Genomic DNA, 26,952 nt, shown 5'->3' on the forward strand with positions numbered 1-26,952 from the left:
ACCCTAGTCATAGAGCTCTTCGAAATTTCATGTAGTAGAAGTTGCAACCACTGTAATCCCTTAAGCATAGTTAACCACGGTGACTGGCGGACCTTCTTTCAATGGAGCCCTAGTCTAGTTGGCCAGTGGTAGGATATCACAGTATTAGCCCAGTAATGCAAACATCAAAGACCACCTCTATATTTATATAAGCCCAGCACTGGTGAGCAATGACATCAGAGCCAAGGGAAAGCCTACCCAGTCAGAACACTAAGTGAGCTAGAAAAATTACAGAGCACCAGCAGTAGGAAAAATTCACCTGGGCCTTCCTTCTTGACTTCTGGTATAAAACTGACACCATTTACAAAAAGTAAAGAGCTATTCAGAGTCATGAATCATTTACCTGCTCAACAATACAGGGTACTAATCTGGATCATTCAAATACAATAATGTTCTATACCACTGTTTTGGGGGTTTTCTCCTCACTTGATTTTCTTATGCAGATAAAGCTTAAAAATGTCATTTCACTGCTCTATTGTAATACGAAAAGACCAATGTATTTTAGGTATTTACTTTTATGATGTCTATTACCAACAAGAACAAAGATACCTTTATATGACATAGAAGACAATATTTCTATTTTAAAGTACGTTTCTCTGTCATATATGATGCTTTCCTTTCTGTTTTTTATTGCATTTTCTGATCAGCGTGAACAATATCTTAATTCCTTTGGTTTAATCTAAGATAAGTCTGATCCTGTTTCCCCATAGATAATTTTTCTATGACATTATCTGTAAATACTGCTTATGCATTGCTTTAAACAACTTAAAGGATGCCATGTAGAAATGCTTGAATGATCCAAGGTCAGTAAGATTCACCATACAGTAAGGATCTGGTTGTGGACAGAGCTAATTGCTAAATTTTATTCATCCCTAAATGGTACTGGCAACAAATCAGCTCACAGCTTAATACTACTGGCAGCTCTAAATGGGACAGAAACAATGTGACTTTGATCCAGCTATTTTTATATGTGTTATGATTCACTTCCAGTAGATATGATATTGATGCTCAAATACTGGATATTGGATTCTCTTGACAAACAACAAAAAAAGTGAGAAACAAAGCTGAAGGTATTTTTAAATGTCATGGTAACAAGTCACAGTCAAATCTAGTTTCAGTGAACATTTCTAATTCTCATACAAAAGATATAATAAATTCCTATCAGAAAGATTTTCTTCTGGCAAATTTAGAATTCTGAAAATAGTCTTCTAATGGCAGAGACCATACCCTCCTAGCACCAAAATAATAGCACTGTGATGTATTATTCCCTTATGGTAACAGACACCATTGAAGCTGAAGTGTAATTTAGCACACAATTCTGCACTAATGTAATGTGACAATGTTATTATGTTCACTATTTTCCATGTGATCATAGCCATATTCATCTTCCCCAGTCTGACATTAAATTAGCTAATAAAGTTATATTCTATTCTGTACCACAGGGTGAAAGCAGTGAAAGGATTACTGTATAGCATAAGGGTTTGATGGTGGTATGTATATGTGTGTGTGTGTGTGTGTGTGTGTGTGTGTGTATGTGTGTGTGTTCGTGTGTTTGTGCACAAGCATGAATAGGTGATATGTTGGTTCTATATAGTGACTGTAATGTAAACTCCTGGCAGAGACCTGGCACATAGCAGGCACTCAGTAAGTGGTTACATGGAAGAAAAAGCTGACAAAAAGCTACAATATATGGTACATTAGAAAAATGGTTACCCTAAGATTTCAGAATAGGTGAAAGCTAAGGCTCAGATAGGAGGACTATCAAAGTTTCCATGGGATGAAACAGTTAAGTAGAGATTGAAAATGAAATTATATTTCTTCGAGCAGATATATAGTAAAAGGAATTCATTCCAGGTGGAATGAGAGCATTCCCCAGGAGGATAAATTAGCATAAGCAATGGTGAGGAAATTGGGAAAGTGTAATGTTGTTCAGAAAGCCATAAGTAAGTTAATTGGCAGTAACATGCCATATGGACAAGGTTCTGCAATAGATAAGGATGAAAATGAAAGCTAGGGTCAGACCACAGAGGTTCATGAACTCCAACTCCAAACTGATGAATTTGGAGAGTATTGTTAACTACTGAGTATATATTGGAAATCTTCATGCAAGATTCATGCATCTAGTCAACACAGACGTAGTAAGTTGCCATTGTTATCAATTATATACATTATGATGTATAAAACACTGGGCTTATGAGTGGAAAAAAAAAAGAATATTGCCTGGGAAAAGCACGTGGTCTTACAATATAGTCTTACAGGGAGATAAGACCAAACCTAAATAACATAAGGCCAGAAAGTGATGGCTGATAAAATACCATCAACAAAGCACTACAGCAGTCAGAGGAGGAAAAATATTGCCTCTGATTAGGAAAATCAGGAAGAGCTGGTGATATTAAACTAGGGAGAATAGGAATAAAGAACAAAATTAATAAGGAAGCATAGGATGGATTGGAAGAGAAAGGGATAAGAAATGGGAAACTTAACCAGAAAATTACTACAAAAAGCCAAAAAATATAGTATTGATATGGAAGAATCAGGTTGAGCCCACTACACTACACTACCCTACACATGTACACATAGCAATTACTTTTCTCAATGAGTAGGCCATTTGTGTGGCAATCTTCCAGGGGAAAAAAAAGGGTTTCACAAACATATATTTCTTTCAAAGTAGCCTTTGGCATCACTTTGCATAAGTGCCTCTTTTTTGAAAGATTCCTTTAAGTTCATTAATTAGTACGATTTACCCAAGATTATACTTACAAGCTAAAAAGTATTCCCATCTTTCCATTGTTAATTATATCTCCAGGCTAACATAAATAAAATTTTCTAGTTACTTTAACCCATTCTATGAAATTTATCAGAGAGATGATAGTCAGAAGGTCTATTTTGGACACAGTGTGTCTTATTTGTGTTCTTTCCCCCTTTTAAAAGCTTTATTTCTATTTTCCTTTTTTTGTTGTTTTTGTTTGGTTGGTTTTCTGTAGAGTTAAAGGCTGCTGTCACAGAGTTTATGGATAAATACCTAAACTACAGATGGAAATTTCCTTAAGAAATGAAATGTCCTAATAGCTTTATTTTTAAAAAAAATCAAACTATACAGGAAAGGAGTTTGTTAAAATCCCAGGAATTACATTAATTCTGTTTGTGTAACTCACAGAAAAACAGGGAGATGCAGAAATAATGTTCATTTTGATGAACATAACAATTGAAGAAAATATGGCATGCTACTCTTATTGCCCTATCAATTGCATGTCTTCAAAGTACTTGAAAAAAAAGACAAGAGGCCCCAAATGGAGTCGTTTATGCTAAACCCCACATTCCCAAACCAAGATTTAATTTAATTACAGTTTCAGCCATCCCAGAAACAGAATCTTAATTCAGTCAATCAGGACTATCCTGATCATCAATATTTAGGTAATCTGCTTCATAGATCCCTGTCATTCCCTAAAGAAAGGTAACTTTTCAATAACCAACAGGCTTTTTTTTTTCTTTTTTGCCAGAATTACTTCCTTGTCCCTGCTCTCTTCTGCCCACAATTCTTTCATTTTATACAGATCCTTGGAGCTCCTTTCTATCTTCTAGATTGGATGCTGCCCAATTTGAATCTATTTTTCCTTAAATAAACTCTTAAATTTTTTAGGATGCTTCAGTTTACCTTTTAATAAAGGTAATGGTGACTGGTGTTCCTTCTACAAATTAAAGTTGATATGCAAATAAGATTTTCTTTTAAATGTTGATTTATACGTACATATCCTCACCACCAAAACTCCATGCACAAACCAGGAAAGCATTTCACAGTTCCAAAAATCCCATTAAGAGGTAATGATTTAATCAAAATGTATGTATTCTGAGAGCCCTCCAAAGTCATTTTAATGCTGATCTGTGCAAGAGACATATCAGGAGACACATTTATTGAATGACATTTACCTTATTTACAAGAAAATAACAAATAGCCTTATCATTATCATCACCACCACTATCACTCAAGAGCAGCATTCAAATAATTTTCTGTAAAATGATGTGAAGACAGCATGATACTTAGGGTAGGATCTTCATGTTCTGTTAGGAAATGTCTAGCAAATACATAGAGAAAATTGTATTCTTCAAATTTAACTGGTATATGAGAATACACAATCTGACACAACCAAATGGCAACTATTTTGTAAAACATGGAAACTAGATTAAGTTTGGCAGAGAAAGTTCTTTAGCAAAATGAAAAACATTTTTATGCAATAAAAGCTATCTCAGCTACCACATGTAGTCATACATCTGTCAGGATCATATTCAGGATTAAAGATTTACCATAATAAAATCATAACAAATTATCAGTCTTCTGGTTGTCCTTGAAAATAAATTTACATTATCTTCTATGGGGCAGGAGCAAATATAGGAAGTTATAATTCTGCACACATATGTACATATATTTATCAAAAGTATATAAAAGTTTTATATTTGCTTTGCTTTAGGTACATATAAGTACATAAATTATTCATTGAGTCTTCATTTAAGGTCGTTTATAGAATTCCAAATATGGTTATTTTGTGTGTGTGTGTGTGTGCAAATGTATGATGGATACATGTTCATTGCTTCAAGTTTGGTGTAATTTATGGAAGATGTCACTGGTAGGATGGAGACAAAATACTTCCCCATCTATGGTGGTGTGATATTTACACTTCTCTTCCAAGTACTATTTTACTTTGTAATAATTGTTTATTATTCCTATACTTAATTTCTGAATAGAAAATCTGAAAATAGCTGCTGAGTTGTACCATATCACTAAACTCAGTTTCAGGGAATATTTTAGTTTGACCTCATCTTCAATATTGCAATACATATGTGTACTGACATAAATAGAGTTTCAAACAGAGAAAGATCAAAGGCAAAAACTCCAGTCTTTAAATCCATACCCAAGCCCAGCCTTTGCCTACAAGCCCAAATCTTCAATCATCGCATCCCCCATCCCATCATCCTAGAGCTTTTTCTTAACTGTCGCTTTTATGATATAAATCATTCATTCTATTTTGCAAGCAGGAGGCTTAGTCAGAAAAGTTTTCTCAGTATAGTGAAATTTATTGTTTTGTAGAAAATGCTTTTTATCATTTTGATGAAGTGCTGTAAGGCACAATCTAATTGAGAATTAAGAAACAGGACTTCATCCTATACACCAGTTAATTCAGTCTTAAAATTCTCACTGAAGTCACACCATTAGATATTCCATGATATCATGTGAATGCTGCGTTTCTTAGTCATGCTATAAACAATACAATTGTGAGACTAAAGGAAAAAAAGTCCACAGGTGCTTAAAGTATACGAGAGACCACTTGAAGGACAATGTTTAAACATACTGTTTTTAAAATAAAAGGCAGATACTGCTTTAAGAAAGATATAGAAAGAGAAACATAATGAGATGTGTCACCTTTCATGAAAATTACAGCCCTCAACATATAATCTTCTGGAATTAAAGATTATTTAATATAAAGTAATAAGGAGTCTCTTTCAAAAACTAGAAGAGGATTGTCATATGTAGGAAATGAAAAAAAAAAGATTTTTGACAAGGTGACCATTAGCAATTGAAAAACATTACAGTAAACGCTTACAAACTAAAGGCTCACCAGCATCACAGCATTTAGCTAAAGGCATCCTTGATTAATACTTTATTTTTTTCAAAAATGCTCTTTCTGTAAAACCAACTGCTTCTCATTATGACAGTTTGACTTACACATAATATAAAGACTCACAGTAACTGGAAGCAATGATGACTATCTGAATCCGTACTCAGAGGGGTACTTACGGTCATTGCAGAGTGGACCACTGAAGGAAGTCATACTACAGTCACAGCTGAAGCCATCCCATTGCTGCAAGCACACACCTTGATTGGAACAGGAGTCCTCTTGGCAGGTTGTGCTGGGTCCTGCAAAAATAATCCAAAAGAAACTTGGGTTCTTTAAAAAAATCCACAAATGTTTTATACATGAGCTAGGTCACATATAGTAGTTGCCAACACCTCAAATTACATGACCAAACCAGTTTTGAAAGTTCTAGTTCACACACCTGAATTAGGAACAGAGAAGCTGTAATATGAAGGTTTTCTGAAGTTTCAAATATAGAACAAAATACATTATAATAGTAAACTAAACCAACAAATAGTAAAAGCAAGCACATAGCTTCTAGTATGATCATGGTCGCAAGTAATCTCATTCCATCATCAGTAATTCTCTATCACCATTTGTATTTTAGAAAAATGCATGGATCTCCTTAACTTCTGACCAATGAATAGAGACACCATGAGAAATGGAGATTAGAGCTTAATGAAATTGAGATAAAGATTGGCAAAATAACTGAAGAGAGTTATGCAAAAATGCCCTAGAAGCTTCCAGAAGTTTCCCTGCACAAGCTATGGATAAAGTTATGGTTGTTGGGTGTTTTGGATAGGTATGTTGGCAAGTATCAATTCACATGCTTTAACAATTTCATGCAGTTAAACATAAAATGAAAAAAGTCTGTAGAAATGACATGCCCCCATTTAACGTACAAGTAAAAAGAATTCTAGGCTATTTCTAAAGAATCATAACTAGAACACTGGAAAACAAAGAACTAAAAAAAAAGATGATCAAAGCACTAGAGGCAATCACTATACAAACATATTCAAGACTGAAAGCCTTTATGTAGACTATGCTACAAGATGAGGCTTCTTGCACAATGTTCAAGAAGGGGAGAAATTAAATCTGAACCCAAACAACAGTCACTGAAAGATGTAAAGAAAATGTCATTTTGGGGTTTCCACCGTGTATTGCGGGGTTTCAGTCTTGTTTTTTACACACAGGGCTATCTACCTTGCAAGTCAGCTTTCATCAATGCAACTTTGTCAGCAAAATAAAAAAAAAAAAGCAAAATATATTAAATGTTAGTAAGCAATACCAAAATGGGGCAAACACAGAACGTTCAGATTCAAAAAGCATGCTGCTATAAAGGGGGAGAAAAAATGCTATGTAGAGCAAACAAATTAATACTAACAGCCATAAATCTTAAGAGAAGCCAAAAATGAGAAAGCAGTAATTTATTAGAATTTTACTGTATATGTATATATAATGGTTAGTTGAGCTGATGACATGTAATGAAAGAAATTAAAAGAGCTTCTGTATTTTTTTCCTCTCTTGGATAGATATGAATGCGTTACCAAAGGAATTGCATTGCTTATTTGGAAAACGTGGCACCATTTGTCATGCGCATATACAGTGTAGACTATGGTCATTAGCAGACCAATGATCCCTTTCCATTTCTTTTTCCCCTCTGCATCTTTTTATCTTGCAATTGCAATTAAGGCTTAAGACTGTAATGCCAGCCATTCATTGCCAACAGCTGGACTTCAGAGTGACACCAAACTATCAAAATGTACTATATATATATTATTTGGGTGGCTGAGAGAACTAAGGGATAGAAAAAGCAAACTGCAGTCTAATTCCTCTTACAAAAAATCCCTTTACAAGATTTCAGTGTTCTTACCAGGCTGGGCATATACTACTTAAGGATCTCAGAGTTATGTCAGTATTTTCTCCATCTTCATAATTCCCTTCAACTCTTCTAAACTGCTCTGGGAATATTTATTACAATAGAACCCCACTAATAGGGACTGTCTTAGTGAATGGTCAAAACAGAATGCAGTCAATCTAAACAGCTTTAGAGTAGAAAACTAAAGATGTTTTCTAGTAAACACTATTTTAGAGGTTTTATGAAAATATGGAAATGATACCAGGTCAATTAACACTGAAAGCCTTTGAGGTAACTGCTTTAGTGAATAAATGAGAATTACCTGTAATTAGCCTTTGTGTAAATTGACATTTTCATGAAATGTCTTTCTAAACATGCTCGTTACAAAAGTATTTCTGTTATAATTTTCTCAGTATTCTTCATAGAAAGTTATTGAATTTAGCCTAACCTATGTGAATGTTCACAAATTAAGAAACCATAACACTGTAAGAACTAATTATATAACAACAATAGGTATACTAATAGTAATAAAACTAATAGATGTTATCAATAATAATAATAATAATAATAATATTATTATTATTAATTTCTCAGACCTGGAAGCCCTGAACAGATGTAATAGTTTTTATCACTTAGTTCATCAAAGAACTAAGAACCACTAAATTGCTTAGTTTTTGTTGTGTTTACAATCTATGAGAGGCAAGTGGTCTAATGATCTTTATCCCATGGAGTTAGAGACTGAAAGTAATTATTGTTTGTTTAAAACAAACAGGGGTTCCTGGGTGGCTCAGTTGGTTGAGTGTCCAACTTCAGCTCAGATAACGATTTCACGGTTCATGAGTTCAAGCTCTGCATTGGGCTTGCTGTTCTCAGCACAGAGTCTGCTTTGGATCCTATGTCCTCCTCACTCTCTGCCCCTACCCCACTTGTGTACACTCTCTCTCTCTTTCAAAAATAAATTAACATTAGGAAAAAAAACAACAACAACTCTTAAAGCAATACTCCTTCTCACATTCCCTCCTGGGATAAGCCTGGGAGCAGGGAGTGGTGCTGGCCCACTGCGGGTCAGGTGCTGTTTCATTAATTCATAGCAGCTCCCTGACTTGCCCAGCACAAGGTAAGAGCAGCAATAGGAACTGATGAAGAGCTAGATTATTGTGTTCACTTTTGCTCTTGTAAAAATCATCAGAAATACAATTGCAAAATAATACCAAATTCTAAAAATGGTAAAACTGCACTCCTAAAAATGAATCTGCCCATATTTTGGAGCTGCAACTCAGCGTACCTGCCAAACTTTATGTGCGCAGAGAGACATGCTTTATTATTCTTATTTTTCATTATCACAACCGTCTTTTTTTTTTAATGTTCATTTATTTTTGAGAGAGAGACAGAGTATGAGCAGGGGAGGAACAGAGAGAGAGGGAGACACAGAATCCGAAGCAGGCTCCAGGCTCTGAGCTGTCAGCACAGAGCCCCATATGGGGCTCGAACTCATGGACCAGACCATGAGACCATGACCTGAGCCAAATTCGGTCTCAACCGACTGAGCCACCCAGGCACCCCACAACAGTCTTTTTATACTCAGGTCTTATAAAAGAATGCATGCCTCTGTATGACAAGACATGTTTTTCAAAATACTCACCTTCTAGAATAATATTTAAATATGGACAGGCATTTACACAAGACAAAGCCCTGAATTTATTTTTTCCTTGAGTTATATAATGTTCCTTTTATTTTGTCACTGAATAAAATTGGGAACAAACCACAAGGACATGTGTATTAAGTGGTTAAGTAAAAGGATATGTGTGAAAAGGAAGAGAAGTGAGGTAAAACTAAAATCTCTGGAAACCAAAGAAACAAGAGACGAAAGTGTTTTGATGCCTGGACTTTCAAGTATGGCAAACTTGGGTTCAAAGCTTCCATCAACCATGAACGAGCTGTGTGATCTTAAGGTCACCTTACGTCTGTGAGGCTCAATTTACTCATCTAAAAAACGTCAGTGCTACCTAATTTACAGAGTTTTAAGGATGCAATGAAATAGCAGATGTAAACTTACTGTCACTACTGCCAAGTCAATGATAGCTTTAATAAGTATTTCTGTGGCTTATAACAGTTCTGGGACTGAATTTAGATGCTATGCAAAGAGTGTCTGAATTAAAAAAAAATTTTCACTGACTTTACGTATGAAAGTTATCTTACCTTAGTTTTAGTACTGAGCTTATCTGAGCCTGATTATTGGTGGGTTACCAGTCTCTATTTTCTCTTAGGTAGGTAGGAAAATGCCACCTAGCAGTAGTTTTCAAAGTTTGGTCCTTGGAACAACAGCATCAGCATCATTTTAGCAACAGGTTAGAAATGTAAATTCTGGGATCCTGCTGAATCAGCAATCTTGGGGGTAATGTTCTGGAATTTGTGTTTTAACAATTCTCCAGGTGATTCTGATACTGGCTAAAGTTTGAGAAACATTCATCTAAAGGGACTTGGAAAAGGCAAGCTTCCTCCCCCAGCTAGTGTGCTATATAAATAAAAGCAGCTATGACCCAATGAAATTAGTTAAAAATGGAAGGCAGCAAGTGGTTATTAGGAAAGACCAAGAACTTTTTATATGAAAGGGACTTAGAGATTTGTGGGTCTTGTCAGGTAGGAATGATGGAAAATCTTCAAAGATATTTGGTTATTCACAAATTTATACCACTTCTATTAATATGAAAGTTCAGTGATTCCAGTGTGATTTGGATTTAAAGTTCTATAACACAACTATCTTTACAGAGGTAATTCATCAAGCATCTAGAATTTGATCACTATTTCTAAAAATATATGTATATCATCAATTACACATATGACAGGTTTATCTAAGATTATTCCTAGGAACTTCATAGGATAGAAATAATCATAAATTAAAAGTTCTTAATCTTGGTGTTGGAATGAAAAAATCAGGGAAGTGTTAAGGTAGAAAGGCAAGGGCATGGTAACATTCTAAGAATAAAGAAAAAGGGGGTAAAAAGAGGGTAAGAATTATTAAAGCTCAGATTATAAGCATCACATATAAGGTAAGGAAGGAACCAATGTCATAATCTACTAAATGATTTCAAATGTTCAAATAGTACTCTGCTTATTAGATTATGTTAGGAAATAAAACCAAATATCATTTCCACAAATATCTTTTCTCAGTCCACCTTTCCTCTCATTAGTTTTCCCTTATACCAACCCACTCATATCATGTATGTGTCAGTGGTAGGGGGTCATATGTGTGTGTTTGGATTTCTATCTTGTGGGTGTTTCGCTGTGAACGTGTCTGTCTGCTCCCAACATCTCTTTGTAGGTGAGAAGTCACTTGCCAAGCAACTTTGTAAAAAGGCCTATTTTTGAAAAAAAAATTTTTTTCAGGAGTTTGTAGTACTTTTTTTTTAATGTATATATTCTCACTGATTAGATCACCTCCAAGAATCAAAGTTATGACCTACATACATGTATCTACCCACTAGAAAGAATTTATTCACTTAACAATCTTGCTTCCTTTGGTAAATGGAGAAAACACAGTTTCCCTTTGTTTTACAAGACCGTGTAACACCAAAATTTGAAATAAAAAAAATAAATATAGCAATAACATTAACGAAAATTTCAGTGAAGTCTTCTATTAAATAACATTATCTTCCAGAAGGATTAAAACACAGTTTGAATTTCACCTGACTTTTCAGGGAAATATATACAGCAGAGAGAAAAAAGTGTATTTAAAAAAAATCTCCATGTACTTAGGTAATTGCTAAATCTAATGGCATTATTTTGGCCGAGAAGAATGATTCATAATCTGGGGGATAGGAATTCACATGTCTTTCTTTGCTTCTTCCATATGAAATTTCCTTATGAATCTAAAATTTTCAAAATAGCCCAAACTGTTTTCAACATTAAAGGAGAACCAGCAATACATTCAGAGCCCCCAAATTCGGGATAATGTGATTAAATTACATTTATGGAGGGAGAATTGGCTCACATAATCTGAGGTGTTGAAGTGAAAATTATCTAAAATGAAAGTAGCGATCTAAAAGTACTCCCACAGATCTTCATCTGATAGAGAGCACAGAAAAACAGAAAGATACTTGAGCACATTTCTCAAGTATGGAATATTAATCCTGGGTAATAGAAGAAAACAATTTTTGCTAAAACAAACTGATGATATACAGCAGAAACTCTTGCTACCAGGTAGATACAAATCAAATAGTGATTTGACAATGGGTATCTGAACTTTATAGTCTTGTAGCTTGCTGAATGTAGATTTGAAAAAAAAAAAGGCAGTCTCAAGTTGGTTGACACTCGCTGCAGTAAATATATATTTTTTAGTCTACACAGGGTAACTATTTAATGTCTTTAAAGCAGGCATTGCAAAAATGATTAACCCACCAATTAGGCAAACTATAGAATTCACAGGAGCAGAAAATAACAAGATCCATGCACAGAGCTCCCATCTTATATAAGGCATTAACGTAGGTTTGCAAACAGCCCAGAAAATGTAGGATTTATGGGCTGAAAAGTGAAAAACACAAATAAGGATTTCTAAGCCCTAAGGGCTGGGGGGGAGGGGGTTGAACAGTTGGCAGAAATAAATTTTGCTGCCTAGAGAGAATTGTTCTTATTTACAGTTGGAATTAGAATTACTTAGAATTTCATAACAAAGATCTAGTACCTTCACATCCTCTCTCAATCTGTCCATTGCAGAAAAGAGCATCTGAGATGAGGTCTGGAAGTCGTCCATTTAAATCAACTGAGGCCAGGCAGCCTTGAAAACCCTCCTTGGCATGGACGAGTTTCGGCAAAGATTTGTAGGTTTCTTTAGCCACTCCTCCTATATATAAGTCACCTGTGGGAAAAGCAAAGTTTTGGTCACAAAAGTAACTTGTCATTGTTTTAAACATACAGGAGGATAGGAAAAAAAATAGTTTGGTTTATTCTTCATTGAATTAATAAAAAAGTCAATTATAATTAGATATTTTCCTAAAAGTATACAACAATAGAAGCGCTTGAGTAACATACCAGCATTCAAAGATAGTTTTCCACAGAGAATTGAATGAGCTCAATACAGTATGGCCAAGTGGAAGGAATATGGGCCATCGGGTTGCATATTCTTGTACTAAAATCCAAGCCTGGTTATTTACCAAGCCTGGTTATTCTGCAACTTTTAATGTTTGTTTGTTTGTTTGTTTTAGTTTGTTTTGTTTGTAGTTTCTCTGATCATTAGAAACCCCATTTCTAAAATAGAAATGATAAAAATCTGTCCTATAGGTTTTTATGAGAATTAACTGAGATAAAATATAGAAAGTATCCACCAGAGTAAAAATATGAACTAGACACTCAGTCAACCTTCTGCTTAGAGAACTCTGGGTCTTTATGTTAATCAGAAGTTCAACAAATTCTCTTCAGTGTCCACAATTACCTCCTCCACTAGAATTGCCCATTATCGTACTTGCACCTATCACATTCACTAACTGACTCCCATTAAGAGTCTGCTTACATCCTGGGGCGCCTGGGTGGTGCAGTCGGTTAGGCGTCCGACTTCAGCCAGGTCACGATCTCGCGGTCCGGGAGTTCGAGCCCTGCGTCAGGCTCTGGGCTGACGGCTCAGAGCCTGGAGCCTGTTTCCGATTCTGTGTGTCCCTCTCTCTCTGCCCCTCCCCCGTTCATGCTCTGTCTCTCTCTGTCTCAAAAATAAATAAACGTTAAAAAAAAAAAAAAAGAAATACCTGAAAAAGGGTGTAAGCAGACTCTTTTTTTTTTCAACGTTTATTTATTTTTGGGACAGAGAGAGACAGAGCATGAACGGGGGAGGGGCAGAGAGAGAGGGAGACACAGAATCTGAAACAGGCTCCAGGCTCTGAGCCGTCAGCACAGAGCCCGACGTGGGGCTCAAACTCACGGACCGTGAGATCATGACCTGAGCCGAAGTCGGACACTTAACCGACCGAGCCACCCAGGAGTCCCAGGTATTTCTTATTTAGGTGAAGTTATATCACTTTGAATTCTTTATGATGCTCTGGGAACCACTAACAATTTATCAATTTTTTAAAAAATTTTATTGAGGTTTCTAATGGAACACTTCGTTCTGCTAGTATCATGTCTCTAGGTTTGATATTTCCCTCTTTTATGGGCAAGAAAGATTACAATCCATGTTTGATTGCTTCATTTCCTATCAAAGATTATCTACCATATCTGTATGGCATTGAGTAGATGTAATTCACTGACTTTAATAAACACTTAGTCAATGTAGAAGACAAGGAGGGTGACCCCAAAATTCCATGAGATATATTCCTGTTTAAAAGTTCTACTAACATACTCTATTGAGCTATTTATTTTTCTGACTTTTCATTATCAGTTGGGTTTTCTCTCTCAGATTAACCAACCTTTCAGGCCACCTGATACCTTTCCCCTAATGTAACACAAAACTCCTACATTCCTAATATTTATCTGGGTCCCTCTGTGTTGTCTTCATGGGACTTGGAATAAAGGAGAACACGTGGATACTCATGCTGTTTGTTGAGTCATGAGTCCTTGTTCTCTGATCCAAAAGTCTTCTGTCTTCTGCCAGCATCCATGAAACAGTAATAAGTTAACCTATTAGATTGTAAGTAGGCTGAAATCAAACCACAGATATAAGAGTCCTGAATTGTACTGATGAGTGAATTGAGCTTGCTTAAAGTCATTTTGCCATAGAAACTGAGGACTTAGGTCCCTGATCTATTAACTAAAGCTCTAAGTATTATACCCGGATGCCACTGATCCTGCATGAGACGTACTGAAGGTACTGGATGTGTTAACTTCCCCTACATCTTGAACAAAATAAAACATCCATTGACTACTAACTATATTCCTAGTATTAAAGGATAGTATGGGTTTCATCTGAGATGGGATACTATTTTTGAAACGACTTATTTTTTTCTCCATATTTCCTTTTTCTCCAGTCTTTGCTCTCACTTAAACATAAAGCCATTGTGTTTTAGTTATCTCAGAGAAAGGAAAAGAATCAGAAACCAAAGATATCAAATTATCTTCCTGCATTTCTGCAAATTACCTTTTTGCATAAGTCAAGACTCTTAAAAGAATGAAATAGAATATATAGCCAACTACAAGAGAAGAATAAAGCTTTCCTACCTCTCATGTAAACACACAGGAGAGAAAACTAGAGAAGAAATGTGCACACAGTCAATGAATACCAAAAAGAGGACACAGTGCTCTAATTTGAGGGCTGAGCTCCAGTGGAGGTAAAAACTTCAGGTAAATTTACCGAATTCTATTGATTTGTGTGTAGTTCCATAAGAGAACCGAGAAGTAAAAGTGGAATTCTTGGGAAAAACATAACTGCATGGTAGATTTAGACATGCTAAGAACTTAGGCAGCCTCACAGAATTTACCATATTCCAACTGTGGTATGGGAGCGACACAATTCCCAGAGTTTCATAGAAATAAACGGAAAAAGACTGACATTAATTGGTCATGCACACAAGAATGAAGATGCTGGCAATTCAGTGGACATCGGAGCTATAAGGATACAATACCCAAGACCAGCTCCTGTGTAATCTCTATCTCCCAAAAGATCAACAGTGGAAGTCCCCCACCCAAATAATTTAGACATAATCTCAGGGAAGTAAGGGGGAAAATTGCCTGAGATTACATTTTCACTAACTCAAAGGATCAGAACTCAAACTGGAAACCAAGGTGAGTTATAGAAAAATAGAGAGTTACCTTTCATATACATCTGAAATTCTGAGGAGAGATTTAAACTGTTACATGTCAAATATCAATGCAAGGACATGCTCCCTATGTTCATTTGTTGAACTAAATTTGTTAGAACATTTCAGCTCTCCTCCAGGCCTATTGAATGCAGTGTTCGAGAACAGAGGGAATAGTTAGATGAAGATTTCTTAGCATTGCTGCAGGCCTTTTGGAAGTAGAATTTACACTGAAAGTTATGTATAAGACACTACATGTTTGCTAACCTACCTTCCTCTTTCTTTTTTTAAAAAAATTTTTTTTCTCAACGTTTATTTATTTTTGGGACAGAGAGAGACAGAGCATGAACGGGGGAGGGGCAGAGAGAGAGGGAGACACAGAATCGGAAACAGGCTCCAGGCTCTGAGCCAGCCATCAGCCCAGAGCCTGACGTGGGGCTCGAACTCACGGACCGCGAGATCGTGACCTGGCTGAAGTCGGACGCTTAACCGACTGCGCCACCCAGGCGCCCCCTACCTCCCTCTTTCTGATGGCACCCTCCTGGAAGGGACAGACTGTGTCTCTATTTGTTTTACATTCTCCCAAAGTGGCCTACAAGCACAGTGGACACTCGACACATATTGTCAGCCATCTGATGGACTGAGGTCATAGTGGAAAAGAATCAAGAAAGAAAGAATGCTAAGGCAACACATGGAGAGAGAGCTAATTCTAAAATGCACTTACTTCCTTTCCCCGCTTCCTGCCACCATCCTATTTTTTTTTTTCTGTTGGCAAACATATGTGCCTGAACAACTTTTCAGAGATTACTGCAGAGAAGTAGAAATCTTCCCCTTGTGTTATTAAAGAGCAGAAAGTATCGATTCAAGCAGTGCAGGATATAAGCCTCAAACATATACTAAGGTGGATAAGTAGGGAATACATTCTCATTTTCATTACTGAAGCTGCACTTAGCACCACCACTTCATACTGTCTTTATAACCTCTTCATATAGTAGATAGTGGTCTAACATCCCCTGGTGGGTTGCCCTATGAAGAGAACAAAAGAAACCCTTAAGTGGCCTGAGCCCCATATAGCATTAACACTTCATCAAAGATGCAGCTTTTCCTTTTGATCCTTGAGGTGATGGAAGTTAAAATGACCCATTAGCATTAATGGGATCTTGCAGGCAAATTCCTGTGCACGGGAAGGAGGATATGCTTTTTAATGACCCTGTGTGTGAACAAGAGCCAGGATGGACATCTAATAAGAGTCAGGTTCATACAGACTTGAAGCCAGCCTGTTACCCCTTCTTCAAGCTATGAAGGGTTGATTTTTATTCATATCCTTTAAGTAGGCCATGCATGCAACTGACAAGCCAATGATGGAATTGGGGCATTTTTAGCAGAAGATGCTGAGAACATGTATAAAGCCCAATAACCTCAAGCATTTAGAGAGTATTTTTTCTCCAAAAAAATCTCAAACTACATTCTGTTTCTGTCTCTGTCTCTGTCTCTCAAAGGTGTTATCTATGGAATGATGTAAGGTGATATCACAAATATCCATATTCTAGTAGTTGGGCAGTAATGAGTAGGGAATAGTGCACAGGCTTTTTACTTTATCTGGCTATAAACCTTGGCTCAGCCACTTACTGGTTGTCTTAGTGAAGGCACATTAAGTTACATAACTTCCTTAAGAGTCAGATTCTTCATATGTGAAGCGGGTTAATAATGCCTATCCTGCAAGACTGTGAGGATTACAGAGAAAGTATGCAAGCACTGGGTACAGCATGCACTCAGCGCACAACAACTACTGGTGTGACTGTTGGTATGCCTGGCAAGGACACATCTATGGTGTATCTCATTCTATGTTGATTGTAGTAAGAGATACAGAATGAGAAGTCTAGGCTGTCTCCTTGTTTCTAGTATAACTAGAATGACAAGGTGTCAAATTCACGTCTTACTTTACTAGATTTGCAGTCATGTGTGTACTTGGAGTGTGCCTTGCACTGTGCTATAAGAAGCTCCAGAGGCTCCTTTGACATATTCAGTTACAAACCCAGCAGCACTGAACCTGGTTACAGAAAGAGGACAATTACTTGATAAATATCTTCTAATTTGATATAAACAGATTAAGAAACAGAAGAATTCTGTGATGTCCCAGGGCCAGGTCAAAAGAGTCAAGCTAAATGTGCCTTATACAATCAGAAAAATAAAAGGCTTTTATGGACTTGGATTGTAAGGTGGAGCATCATGGAAGAGTTTAGACCCAAAGAAAGGATAGGCTACATTACTCTGTAATAACATAAATGTTGTGCCAGGCATGGGGAACAGCACAGATAAACCATGAAGACAAATTAAATACAGCAGTGAAGAAAGCATACAAGAGTTGGCTGGAAGGCAGTAGTTTCTAAAGGGGCCATGATAAATAATGTTGACTAAGTAAAGTCAAAGTCTTCTGAGTAACACAATAGAATTTATGACTACTGGTTTCCAAAAAGAAAAAAAAAAGACAATGAGAAATCCAAAAATATAAGTCATGCAGGCTAGGGGACACAACAGAATTTGAAGCAGTGATAATTTGGACAAAAGAGAGGGAATTACATTTAACACTAAACAGGAGGAATCTGAGTAGGAGTGTCCATAGCGATATGACTATAGGAGCTGGGGTCTTAGGGAAGAGTTGCTGAGTCTGGAAGGTGCAGCTTGGGAGCCATCAACCAAAAAAGCAGGTAAATGAAGTGGTATAAGACTTTTTCTCTTCTTTTAAAACACGGAGCATACGGCAATTAGAGCAAGGACTCCAAGCTCTGCCTTACAGCAGCAGAATGCAAGTGTCAAGGTATAATTAGTTCTTTGACTCAGCTTTCCTGTTTATTCATATGTATTTTTTTGTGTGCTTCTTAAACATTTTACTTTCATTTTAATTAAAATAAGCATACATTAAGAACAAGTGCTTTATGGATTTGGATGGCTAAAACTCTAGGGAAACTTAAGAAGGCTCTCACAATTTCTTATAATTGGCATTTGGCGGGCAAAAAAAAAAAAAGGTTGAATATCCACTGCCTTTCTTTCCTACTGGCTGGACTGGAGAAAGTATAATTCTGGAGGCTTTGCTCTGGATAGGACCTTGGACAGCAAATTGGAACACAAGTCTAACTTTGTTCTGAATTCTTGTGACTAGCTGGCAGAAAAAGTGCCATCAGATTGGGCTAGTTTCTGAGAGTTATTCTGCAGGAAAAGTACCTTCTCTTATCCCAGGGAACAACTGAACTCTGCCCCCAAATTTGTATCATTATCATTAATTTGTATCAAATTAATCTTTTGTTGTACATCCACAAATGAACCTCCTCAGGTCAGATCTTGACCATATACCTTAATGCAGACACATTAAATCTAGACCTCTTTGTATATATTAGGTGTGCCCTCTTAGAAGAAAAATCATCTTCAATACCTTGGGAACAAACATTCATTTATTTACTTTATTTTATTTTTTTCTGGGGAGAAAGCTGAAGTCACAATTTCCTCTGACTGCTTAAATAAATTATGTTAAATTACTGAAAGCAGAAGCACAGAAGCTAACACATTTAAAACTCAAGAGTAGACAAATGGAAACCTTTATAACAAACCACACATGGGATTAAACAATAAACACTGTCCAAGACCACATCTAAGATCAGAGCACACTCAGTGTTCAATATTGAAGTCAAAGTTGGCAATTCAAGTAGATGTTTTGCTCTGAGATACAAGATCTGTGTCTTCCATAGGTCTCTTAAAAATGTCAGGTTAATTTTAGAAACTCTTTGCGGAGGAGATGCTCACTGGTCACCAGTTTGATTTATTAGTTATCCATTAACTTCTCTACACCTTAGTCTTTCTTGGTATATATAAGGCTAAGTGCTAAAACCACCTGGTTTTAGTTCTGTAGTAAATACCTATCAACTCTTATCTTGAGGCTTATTCCGGCATTCTAAGTTCAGCCTAAAACCAAGCCATCATCTTTCCCCTGCACTGGGAAACTACTTCTAGACTTTTCTGTTTCATAGCAATCCCATTTCTCATCTCTCTGATACCCAAATTGAAATTCCAAAATCATCTTTTAACTCTATTCTCTATCTCACACCTTACATTTAAATTATTGATAAGAACTCATGACTCAGCTGTATCAATACTTCTGACATTTGCCAATTTCCTTTTCTGTAATTTCCTTTTCCAGTTCTTGTCTATCTTTCCCCTTGTACACCTTTCATGCAAGAGCCTGTTATCTGGTGTACCTGCATCCATCCTTCCTCTTCATCAACACCAGATCAGTCTCCCTACTGTGTTTGGTCTCTTCAATACCTCCCTCCACTTCTAAATAAAGCCAGAGGCTTAGCAGTATTCAAGTGTCCATGGCATTGTGAACCTCTTTTCTGACAATTACCATATTTATTTCCCAGTTCTTTGTGTGAATATCTTACCTTACTATTACTTTATAAATTCCTTAAAAAATGATCATGAGCTTTATTTACATTCTCATATTCACTTAGTAGTCACTCAAAAATTATTTGTTGACTCATTGGATGAATAGATGGATTGGTGGGTTTGTATTCACTAAGTAATCACTTGAAGAATAAAGACATAGTGAAGGTTTTATGAGAGTATAACAGCCATATTTGTCCTTTGTTTCCTCTACTTGAGAAATAATAAAGTCAACTGTGGGGAATTTTTCTTCTACTGACTCCTTTCTTGAACACAGAAGTGAAGCCATCCAACTCATTAAGAGAAGCCAATGCAGTGGCATTTGTTTTCTCCATTCTAATAGAGTAATCCACGACCAATTTTAAGTGACATATATTGAATTTATTTGTAGAGAGAGGCAGACAAAGATAGAAGTAGAGAAACAGCTTAGGGTATCAATGTGTGGCTATGAGAACCCCCTCGTGAGTCTTTTGCAGCTAGAGTAAGTGCAAAAAGCTTTGTGGGGCATTAAACTCTAGCCCACCCTGGCACTCTGCCTTATTCTGTCTCTGGCCATTCTGTTATTCTCTGTGTTGCTTTGTAAAAACATATAGCCTCCATAGGAGCACTTCACGTTGTGGACACTTTACACTATTTCTCCAGATTCTTCCTCTCTGTCACCGAGTTCTCAGCCCAGAAAGGCATGTGTCTACTGTTTGTGGGTTATCACTCAAGAACTCTAGGATTAGTGTTTCTGGTTTGTTGCTATAATCTCAGCTACTTGCCAGCCAAAGGTATTCCTGATCCTACAGCAGCCTCCCACATCCAACAGTATACTGCTTTTGCTAAAAAGATTTTCAGTTTTACAAAAATCACTGAGACAACTGAACTTAAATGTGCAGAGCCCTGTCCAGGTGAGAGAGAGCCTCCTCAAAGCTTTGAGTCCTTGGTAATCAGTGTTAAGCATTGCCATGGTCACAACCAGAAAAGATAGCATTCATTTTATAATATAACAATGGGGATTGATGTTGGTGTAGCATCCTAAACTTTACTGAGCATTTGTGCATATATAATTTCATTTGATTTTTGTTGAGCTACAAAAGGAATAACGGTTATTTTGGAGACATGCCCCAAATGAAGATGCTATGGTTCAAGGCCATAATGCCAGAAAATGGCAGGGTCGAACCCCAAGCATAGGTCCCCTGAAACCCTGACAATTTCCACTTAATCTGTACTGGTTTACACACTGTACACTCCAAGCGGCAAGTAGCCAATTTGGATAGCTCCATTACTACAAAATACAAGAAGTTTTATAGTATGTTTGCCAGTGAAGAAAAGTAATGGTAATAAATGTTGGTCTGAGTCAATGCAAACGAACATAAATTCCCAGGACATTGGGAGACTCAACTGTATACTGAGTAATCTCATGAAGAAAAAACCAATTTGCTTCCACAGACATAAATATTAGGTATCAAAATTCTGAAGAGGGGGTAGAATTCTTAAGCCTCCACAATTTGGTTTTTAGATATGGCAGCTATTTTTCAATTGCCTCCTACGAAGAGATGAGTAGGACACTTGCATTCATCGATGGCCCAACCTAATACTTGTATATGAACAGGTTGGAGGACTCTGATAAAGTTAACATTCAGACCTTAATGTTTTCCTGTGGTGAGCCTGGAGTGTTCATATTGACATTATGTTCATAAATAGGACAGATAATGCTTTCGACATTCTGAAGTTCCTGCCTCTATCTGATGTTTTCAAAATAAACTTGTCCAAAACATGAAAAAAAATTTAAAGTATGATTATAAAACTTACAACACGAAGGCAGATTCTGTTTGTGTGTTTGGCCAACAGACTGTGAGGGAAAGCTGGTGGGCATGTTAAATGGGAAATAATAAAATGAAATTGCTACGGAGGTGTGTATAGTAATCCATCTTCTTTTAAACCCACACTATGCCAGTGACACCATGGCAGATGGGGTACGAGTTCAGGCATATAAATTCATGCCAAGCTAACTTCGTCTCCTGGCTTCGTAAATTTGCCTGTAGGTGAAAACAGAGTTCAGATAGTATCATTCTTTATCCTCTTTCTCCTCTGATTGACAGCCAGTGTAGATACCTTAGACATCCTTTAGCATCAGACAATTCTGTCACCATTTTGTGTTTCAATTTTTAACTAACGTGTGATGCTCTCTAGGACTGCACACGGCTTGCAGAGGCTCTCCATCTCAAAAATACTGTTACACTTTAAACATGCACAGAGCCTCAGTTTGGGTGCTTTGCTATCCCCTATTCTAATTGATCCTCCTACCAGTTCTTCACAATAGGTAGGAAGTTATTATTAACCCCACCTGCAGGTAAGCAAAGCACCCTTCTGAAAAGGGAAGTTAAGGGCCCAAAGGCAATACAACCAGTACAAGGAGAATTACACTGGCATTAAACCCTCCAGCTCCCAGGCTACCTCTTCTCCCACTATGCTACACTGCCTCCTATTTTTTGCTTAAAACCTTCTCAGTGACAGGAATAGAATAGGTGGAGGAGTTTAGAAGTGACTGTTCCTGAAATTAAGAGACTTATAACTAAGGGACCAGTAAGAGGACCTATATAAATCTGTTATCTTTCCTAAGATGTTGAGTAGTTCTATATAACAATTTGGCTTCCTTTATTTTTTTTTTCTTCAAAATAGCTTTCCTTAACTCAAAGAAATTTTCTTTTCTTATTTCAAAATAAAAGAACATTTATTTTGGGTGGGGAAGATCGAGTGCTATACAGGGTAAGTACAGAAAAACAGCTCTTTCCTATAATAATGGCCTGTTTAATGCAGGTAAAAAAAAATGGCACCTGTTCTCAAGTAAGAGATACAGAATAAAGAGGGTAAAGCCACCAGTGGTTTTTGGATATCTTGGAAGGACAAAATGATTCAAAGTGTACAAAAAACTTTATGGACATTGCCAAAAGTCTTCTATAATACATGAGCTTCATAAAGTCAGATGAAACTCATTTTTTCGTTAAGTACCTGAATATTTCTATAATTTTTTTTCAAAGGAGGAGTTCCTTCTGTGCCTGAAAGATGGAACATTCTCAATCAAGCCATCAAATCCCATTGGGATATTAGAATTCCCTAGGGCATGTCTCCAAATAATTTTTTTCCCAATATTTAAATTCTTCTTAACGAGAAATGCAAATATTTGAACAGAAATGATCAAAAAGGGGAACAAGGAGGTGTGGGCAACCTTTCCTAAAGGCTTAGACACTGGAGGGCTTTAATAATAGAATGGAATGCTGGGGCACCTGGGTGGTTCAGTCAGTTAAGCATCTGACTTTGATTCAGGTCATGATCTTGTGGTTCGTGGGTTCAAGCTGCATGTTGGGCTCTGTGCTGACAGCTCAGAGCAAGGAGCCTGCTTCAGATTCTGTGTCTCCCTGTCTTTCTGGTCCTCCCCTCTGCTCTCTCTCTCTCTCTCTCAAAATAAACATTAATTTTTTTTAAAGTAGTATCTTTCACTCCAGACATTCAGAAGAAATTCCTTTTAATGTGCTGGCAAATATACATAGTAGTATTTAAATCCTTCTATAGATCTGGGTTCAAATTCTATTTCTAGGCCACTCACATAGCCTTTCTGATCTCCATTTTCTCATCTGTAATATGGAAACACTAACATCTCACTCATCTAACTGTAAAGATTAAGAGGCCACACTTATGAAAATGAGTATCAAAATTCAAGTCCTAGCTGAAGTGCCAACACAATACATATGATAATGTGAGGGGGAGGGGATAGGGGGAAAAGTTACAAACAGAGAGGGAAGGAGGCAAACCCTAAGAGATTCTTAAATAGAGAGAACAAACTAAGGGTTGAAGGGGGGTGGGGGAGAGGGGAAAGTGGGTGATGGGCATTGAGGAGGGCACTTGTTGGGATGAGCACTGGGTGTTGTATGGAAACCAATCTGACAATAAATTATATTTAAAAAAAAGATAATGTGAGCCTGAGACAGATGGCCATTACAAAGGAATGATAAAATACTGATTCTCAATCCTTGAATCCCTCAGTTATACCAAGGACAAAATAATAATAATAATAATAATAATAATAATGAAGGAGAAGAAGTAGCAGTCAGAATTTGGAACGAAAGATGTCTGAGATTGTGCTGTAGTAAGCACTAGTGGCCCCCAAAGGGGGACTACATTCTAGCCCCAAGCTAGACAGAAGGCTTTCAGTTCTCCTAAAGAATCTGCTTTGAGTTTCCCACAGTTGAGGTGATACAGGACTGGTACCTGCAATATTAAGAAAGCTCTAAACAGCCTGTGGCGGCAGGGTAGAAATGAGAGCAGTGGGGATGGGCTGTACTTCCAGGGCTGAGGAGTAAAGGAAGCATGAAAACTCCTCATGCGCGTTGTGGGCCCCATGTGTAATGAGAGCAAGCCAGGCAGGGCTGCCTGGAGACAGAATGGACCCCGGGAGTAAGAGCTTGTGTGGAATGAACAGAAGGCATGACCGCTCCACAGGGGTTAAGGCCAGGAGGTTCTGGAAGAGGGGCCCTGGATGAACCCAGGAAAGCAGTGCTAACGGAGTGAATAAGACATGTGCACCAGGCCAGTTCAAACTTCAGCTGATGTCCCTAGTCAACAAGCTGTGAGAAGATAACAGTGGGAAGGGACAGAGCTGAACATGCCCCCTGTCCTGCCTGTGACTGGCCAAAGCAGGTGGCAGCCCCTATTTTCAGTTTTGATTAATAACTTAGATTGGCCACTTTTAAAAACTTTGAGTTAAAATTATGTTTTATAGTGTAAAATGATTATAGAATTGTCTTAACAGTGAGCCCAAACATTTCTTCTAAGCCCGTATATACACAATACAAGACATTTTGAAGTGATGGCTTGAGGTAAAAGATAATATGTAGCTTGATTGTATTTGAACATGATGCTTATTAAATTTAATGATTTCACATTTAAGCCCTTAACAAAGTGTCTGACACATAGGTACTCAATAAATGACATTATTTATTAAGTTACTAATTATGATGATGATGACACTAATGAAGGCAGTTTATTATGATGCATCTCTGAACAGAGAACAAAGACAGATGCCAGGCCAGTAGACAGTGTCTCTTGCAACAACACTCAGTTTTGCATATAACTCTGTTGTTGTCCATGATTCAAACACGTGTCTGAGCAGAAGTACAGATAATTGTATCCCAGACCATCAAGTTTCTCAAAAATAGACGGAACCATGCGTGTCAAATTTATAAATGCCAAAGGTCTACTGTGTGAGAGATAACAGTACATTAGTACATGACCTTAAAGTGCTCGGAGAAGTCTTTTTATAGTCCTGAAGCTTCCAAGGGGAACCAGTGGCAGGAAATCAAAGCAGTGTGCTTGATGGAGGGGGGTGGCAGGTCGGGGCAGGGGAGGGAGGGGAGTCTCATGCAGCCTGTCTAAGAATGCTAATAAGCAAACTATAAGAAAGCTGGAAAAAGTGGCCTAAATATTGCCAACGCCTGTCACATCCAGGTGGACCTTACGAATCCTCTCCTTGCAAACCCTTGAGCTTCAAAGAACATTTTGGCTGATCTTGAGCACTATGATAAGAACTGAGATCTCATAAGTGGAGTATTTATAATAGTGCATGGCATATGATAAGCTCTCAGAAACAGGTTAAAATAATTATTATAGCTATTTAATATCACTATAATTATTATTTAGGTGAGATGTTTAATCTCTCCAAACCTTACCTTAGTTTCATCATCTGTTACATGGAGCCAAGTACAGCGACCTCACCAGTTTGTCATGAAAAGTAAAGAGATAATCTACTAAGATAAATCTCTTAGCTAATGCTTAGCAAAGGGTACAAGATGATTGAGAGAATAGTGAGGTACCTTGCCTAAGGACACACATAAAATAAATAGTAGGGATGCTATTTCACCTAAGTCGGTCTGATCCCAAAGCCTGGGTCCTTAATTACAAAGCTATATTGCTTCTTGTTTATCCTCAAGAAAAACCACAATAATTAATTGTGAAGGTCAAGAAAGGGCCCCTTTTAAGAGCAGAAACAGAAAACCACATTACTGTGGCATTAACAAGAAAGGTTGATTGACCTAAGGCAGTTCCAAAGTAATAATGGAAGTACCTTCCTGTGTGTGAAAATACTGGGCCAACAGCAGCATGATGCCATTAAAAAATGTGCTTTCCTACAAGAGTAAAGATGGCAGAATTGGCTCTGAAGCATCTTTACAGTAGTGGGGGATAACTTTGTACTAAGCCCACCTAACTTTCCAGTCTATTCCAATTTTGAACCATGGCTCAAGAGGAATTGTTCAGGATCAAGGGGAGAAACTAGCTTTCCTTTGGGTCACAGAAAAAGATGGCTAGATCTGCATTATTACTAAACCCTAACTAAATAGAACAACCACTGAAAATAACAGTGATATTTACTTTTGAGATCTATGATGAACACATGTAATATTACCTACAAGCCAGCCATGGCCTCTCTGTCCTTTATAGATCTAGAGGAGCCTGATTTAAATCTTTCCAATTCCACAGAGGATAAAAATCTAGCATTCTCATTCCTTTGTGTTTCCTCAAGATCTAGTGAGCCTGTGACTTCTGCTTCTGCCTTTTGTATCCCATGTGCTGTTCTGACCCCAGATCAACATAGTCTCTCTCCACCCACAGAATAATTTTGTGCACCCAAGCATTTATAAATTTAGTCATCTGAACATTTTGGTGCCATGCAATGCCCTGTTATCTACCATCTTGATGGCTGTAGTCCCCACCCCTAACCCCTGCTCCAGAGCAAGGCAGACACACCAACTTGATTTTTGCATAGCAGATTACAGATCACCTTTAAAAACTACAGGGTGACCTACACCCACAGGGTGACCCTGCCTCCTACTCTCCCCCCATTCTGGTCATAGGAAGCACATATGTTCCAATCAACCTTACTCTCTAAGAATTTGGCGCTATGGCTCCTAAACTCAAGTGAGTCTCTCATCAGTATTTGAATGCCAAAGGTGAAAATCCAGGTCTGGGGAGTCCCTTTTCCAATGCCTATGAAAACATGGAAAGCCAGTGCACAGAGAGGGAGAATAACAAAGCCAACGCCTTGTTGGAAAGTTACGAGAAGGCATCTCACAGCCCCTGTGGAGACCATGAGAGTGAAGATGCTGGCTTGGTGCTGACAGGTTTCCCAAATGGGGCTCTCATGAAGTCTAGCTTTAAACTTCCTCTTTCTTGTCCTTGGGTTCCTTGAATGATACACTTTGACTAACTTTCCTTTTTTTCACTGAATTAG

General features: G+C 37.4%; 1 protein-coding gene across 22 annotated transcripts in view; it reads right to left on the reverse strand.

Moving 5' to 3' along the window:
- NRXN1 (neurexin 1) overlaps positions 1-26,952 on the reverse strand; it is a 1,147,797-nt gene that overhangs the window by 545,599 nt on the left and 575,246 nt on the right. For 14 of the 22 annotated variants that reach the window (XM_043603364.1, XM_043603362.1, XM_043603358.1 and 11 more), the window contains 2 exons: positions 12,209-12,382; positions 5,831-5,950 (listed from right to left, as the gene is read on the reverse strand). In XM_043603364.1, coding sequence (XP_043459299.1) covers positions 5,831-5,950; positions 12,209-12,382 — 294 coding nt within the window. Of the gene's footprint in view, positions 1-5,830; positions 5,951-6,872; positions 6,900-12,208; positions 12,383-26,952 lie in introns of all 22 variants that reach the window. The other 8 variants (XM_043603353.1, XM_043603344.1, XM_043603349.1 and 5 more) reach the window with 1 other exon arrangement.

The sequence above is a fragment of the Prionailurus bengalensis genome, chromosome A3 (genome assembly GCF_016509475.1).
Source record: "Prionailurus bengalensis isolate Pbe53 chromosome A3, Fcat_Pben_1.1_paternal_pri, whole genome shotgun sequence".
Taxonomy (NCBI): Eukaryota; Metazoa; Chordata; class Mammalia; order Carnivora; family Felidae; genus Prionailurus; species Prionailurus bengalensis.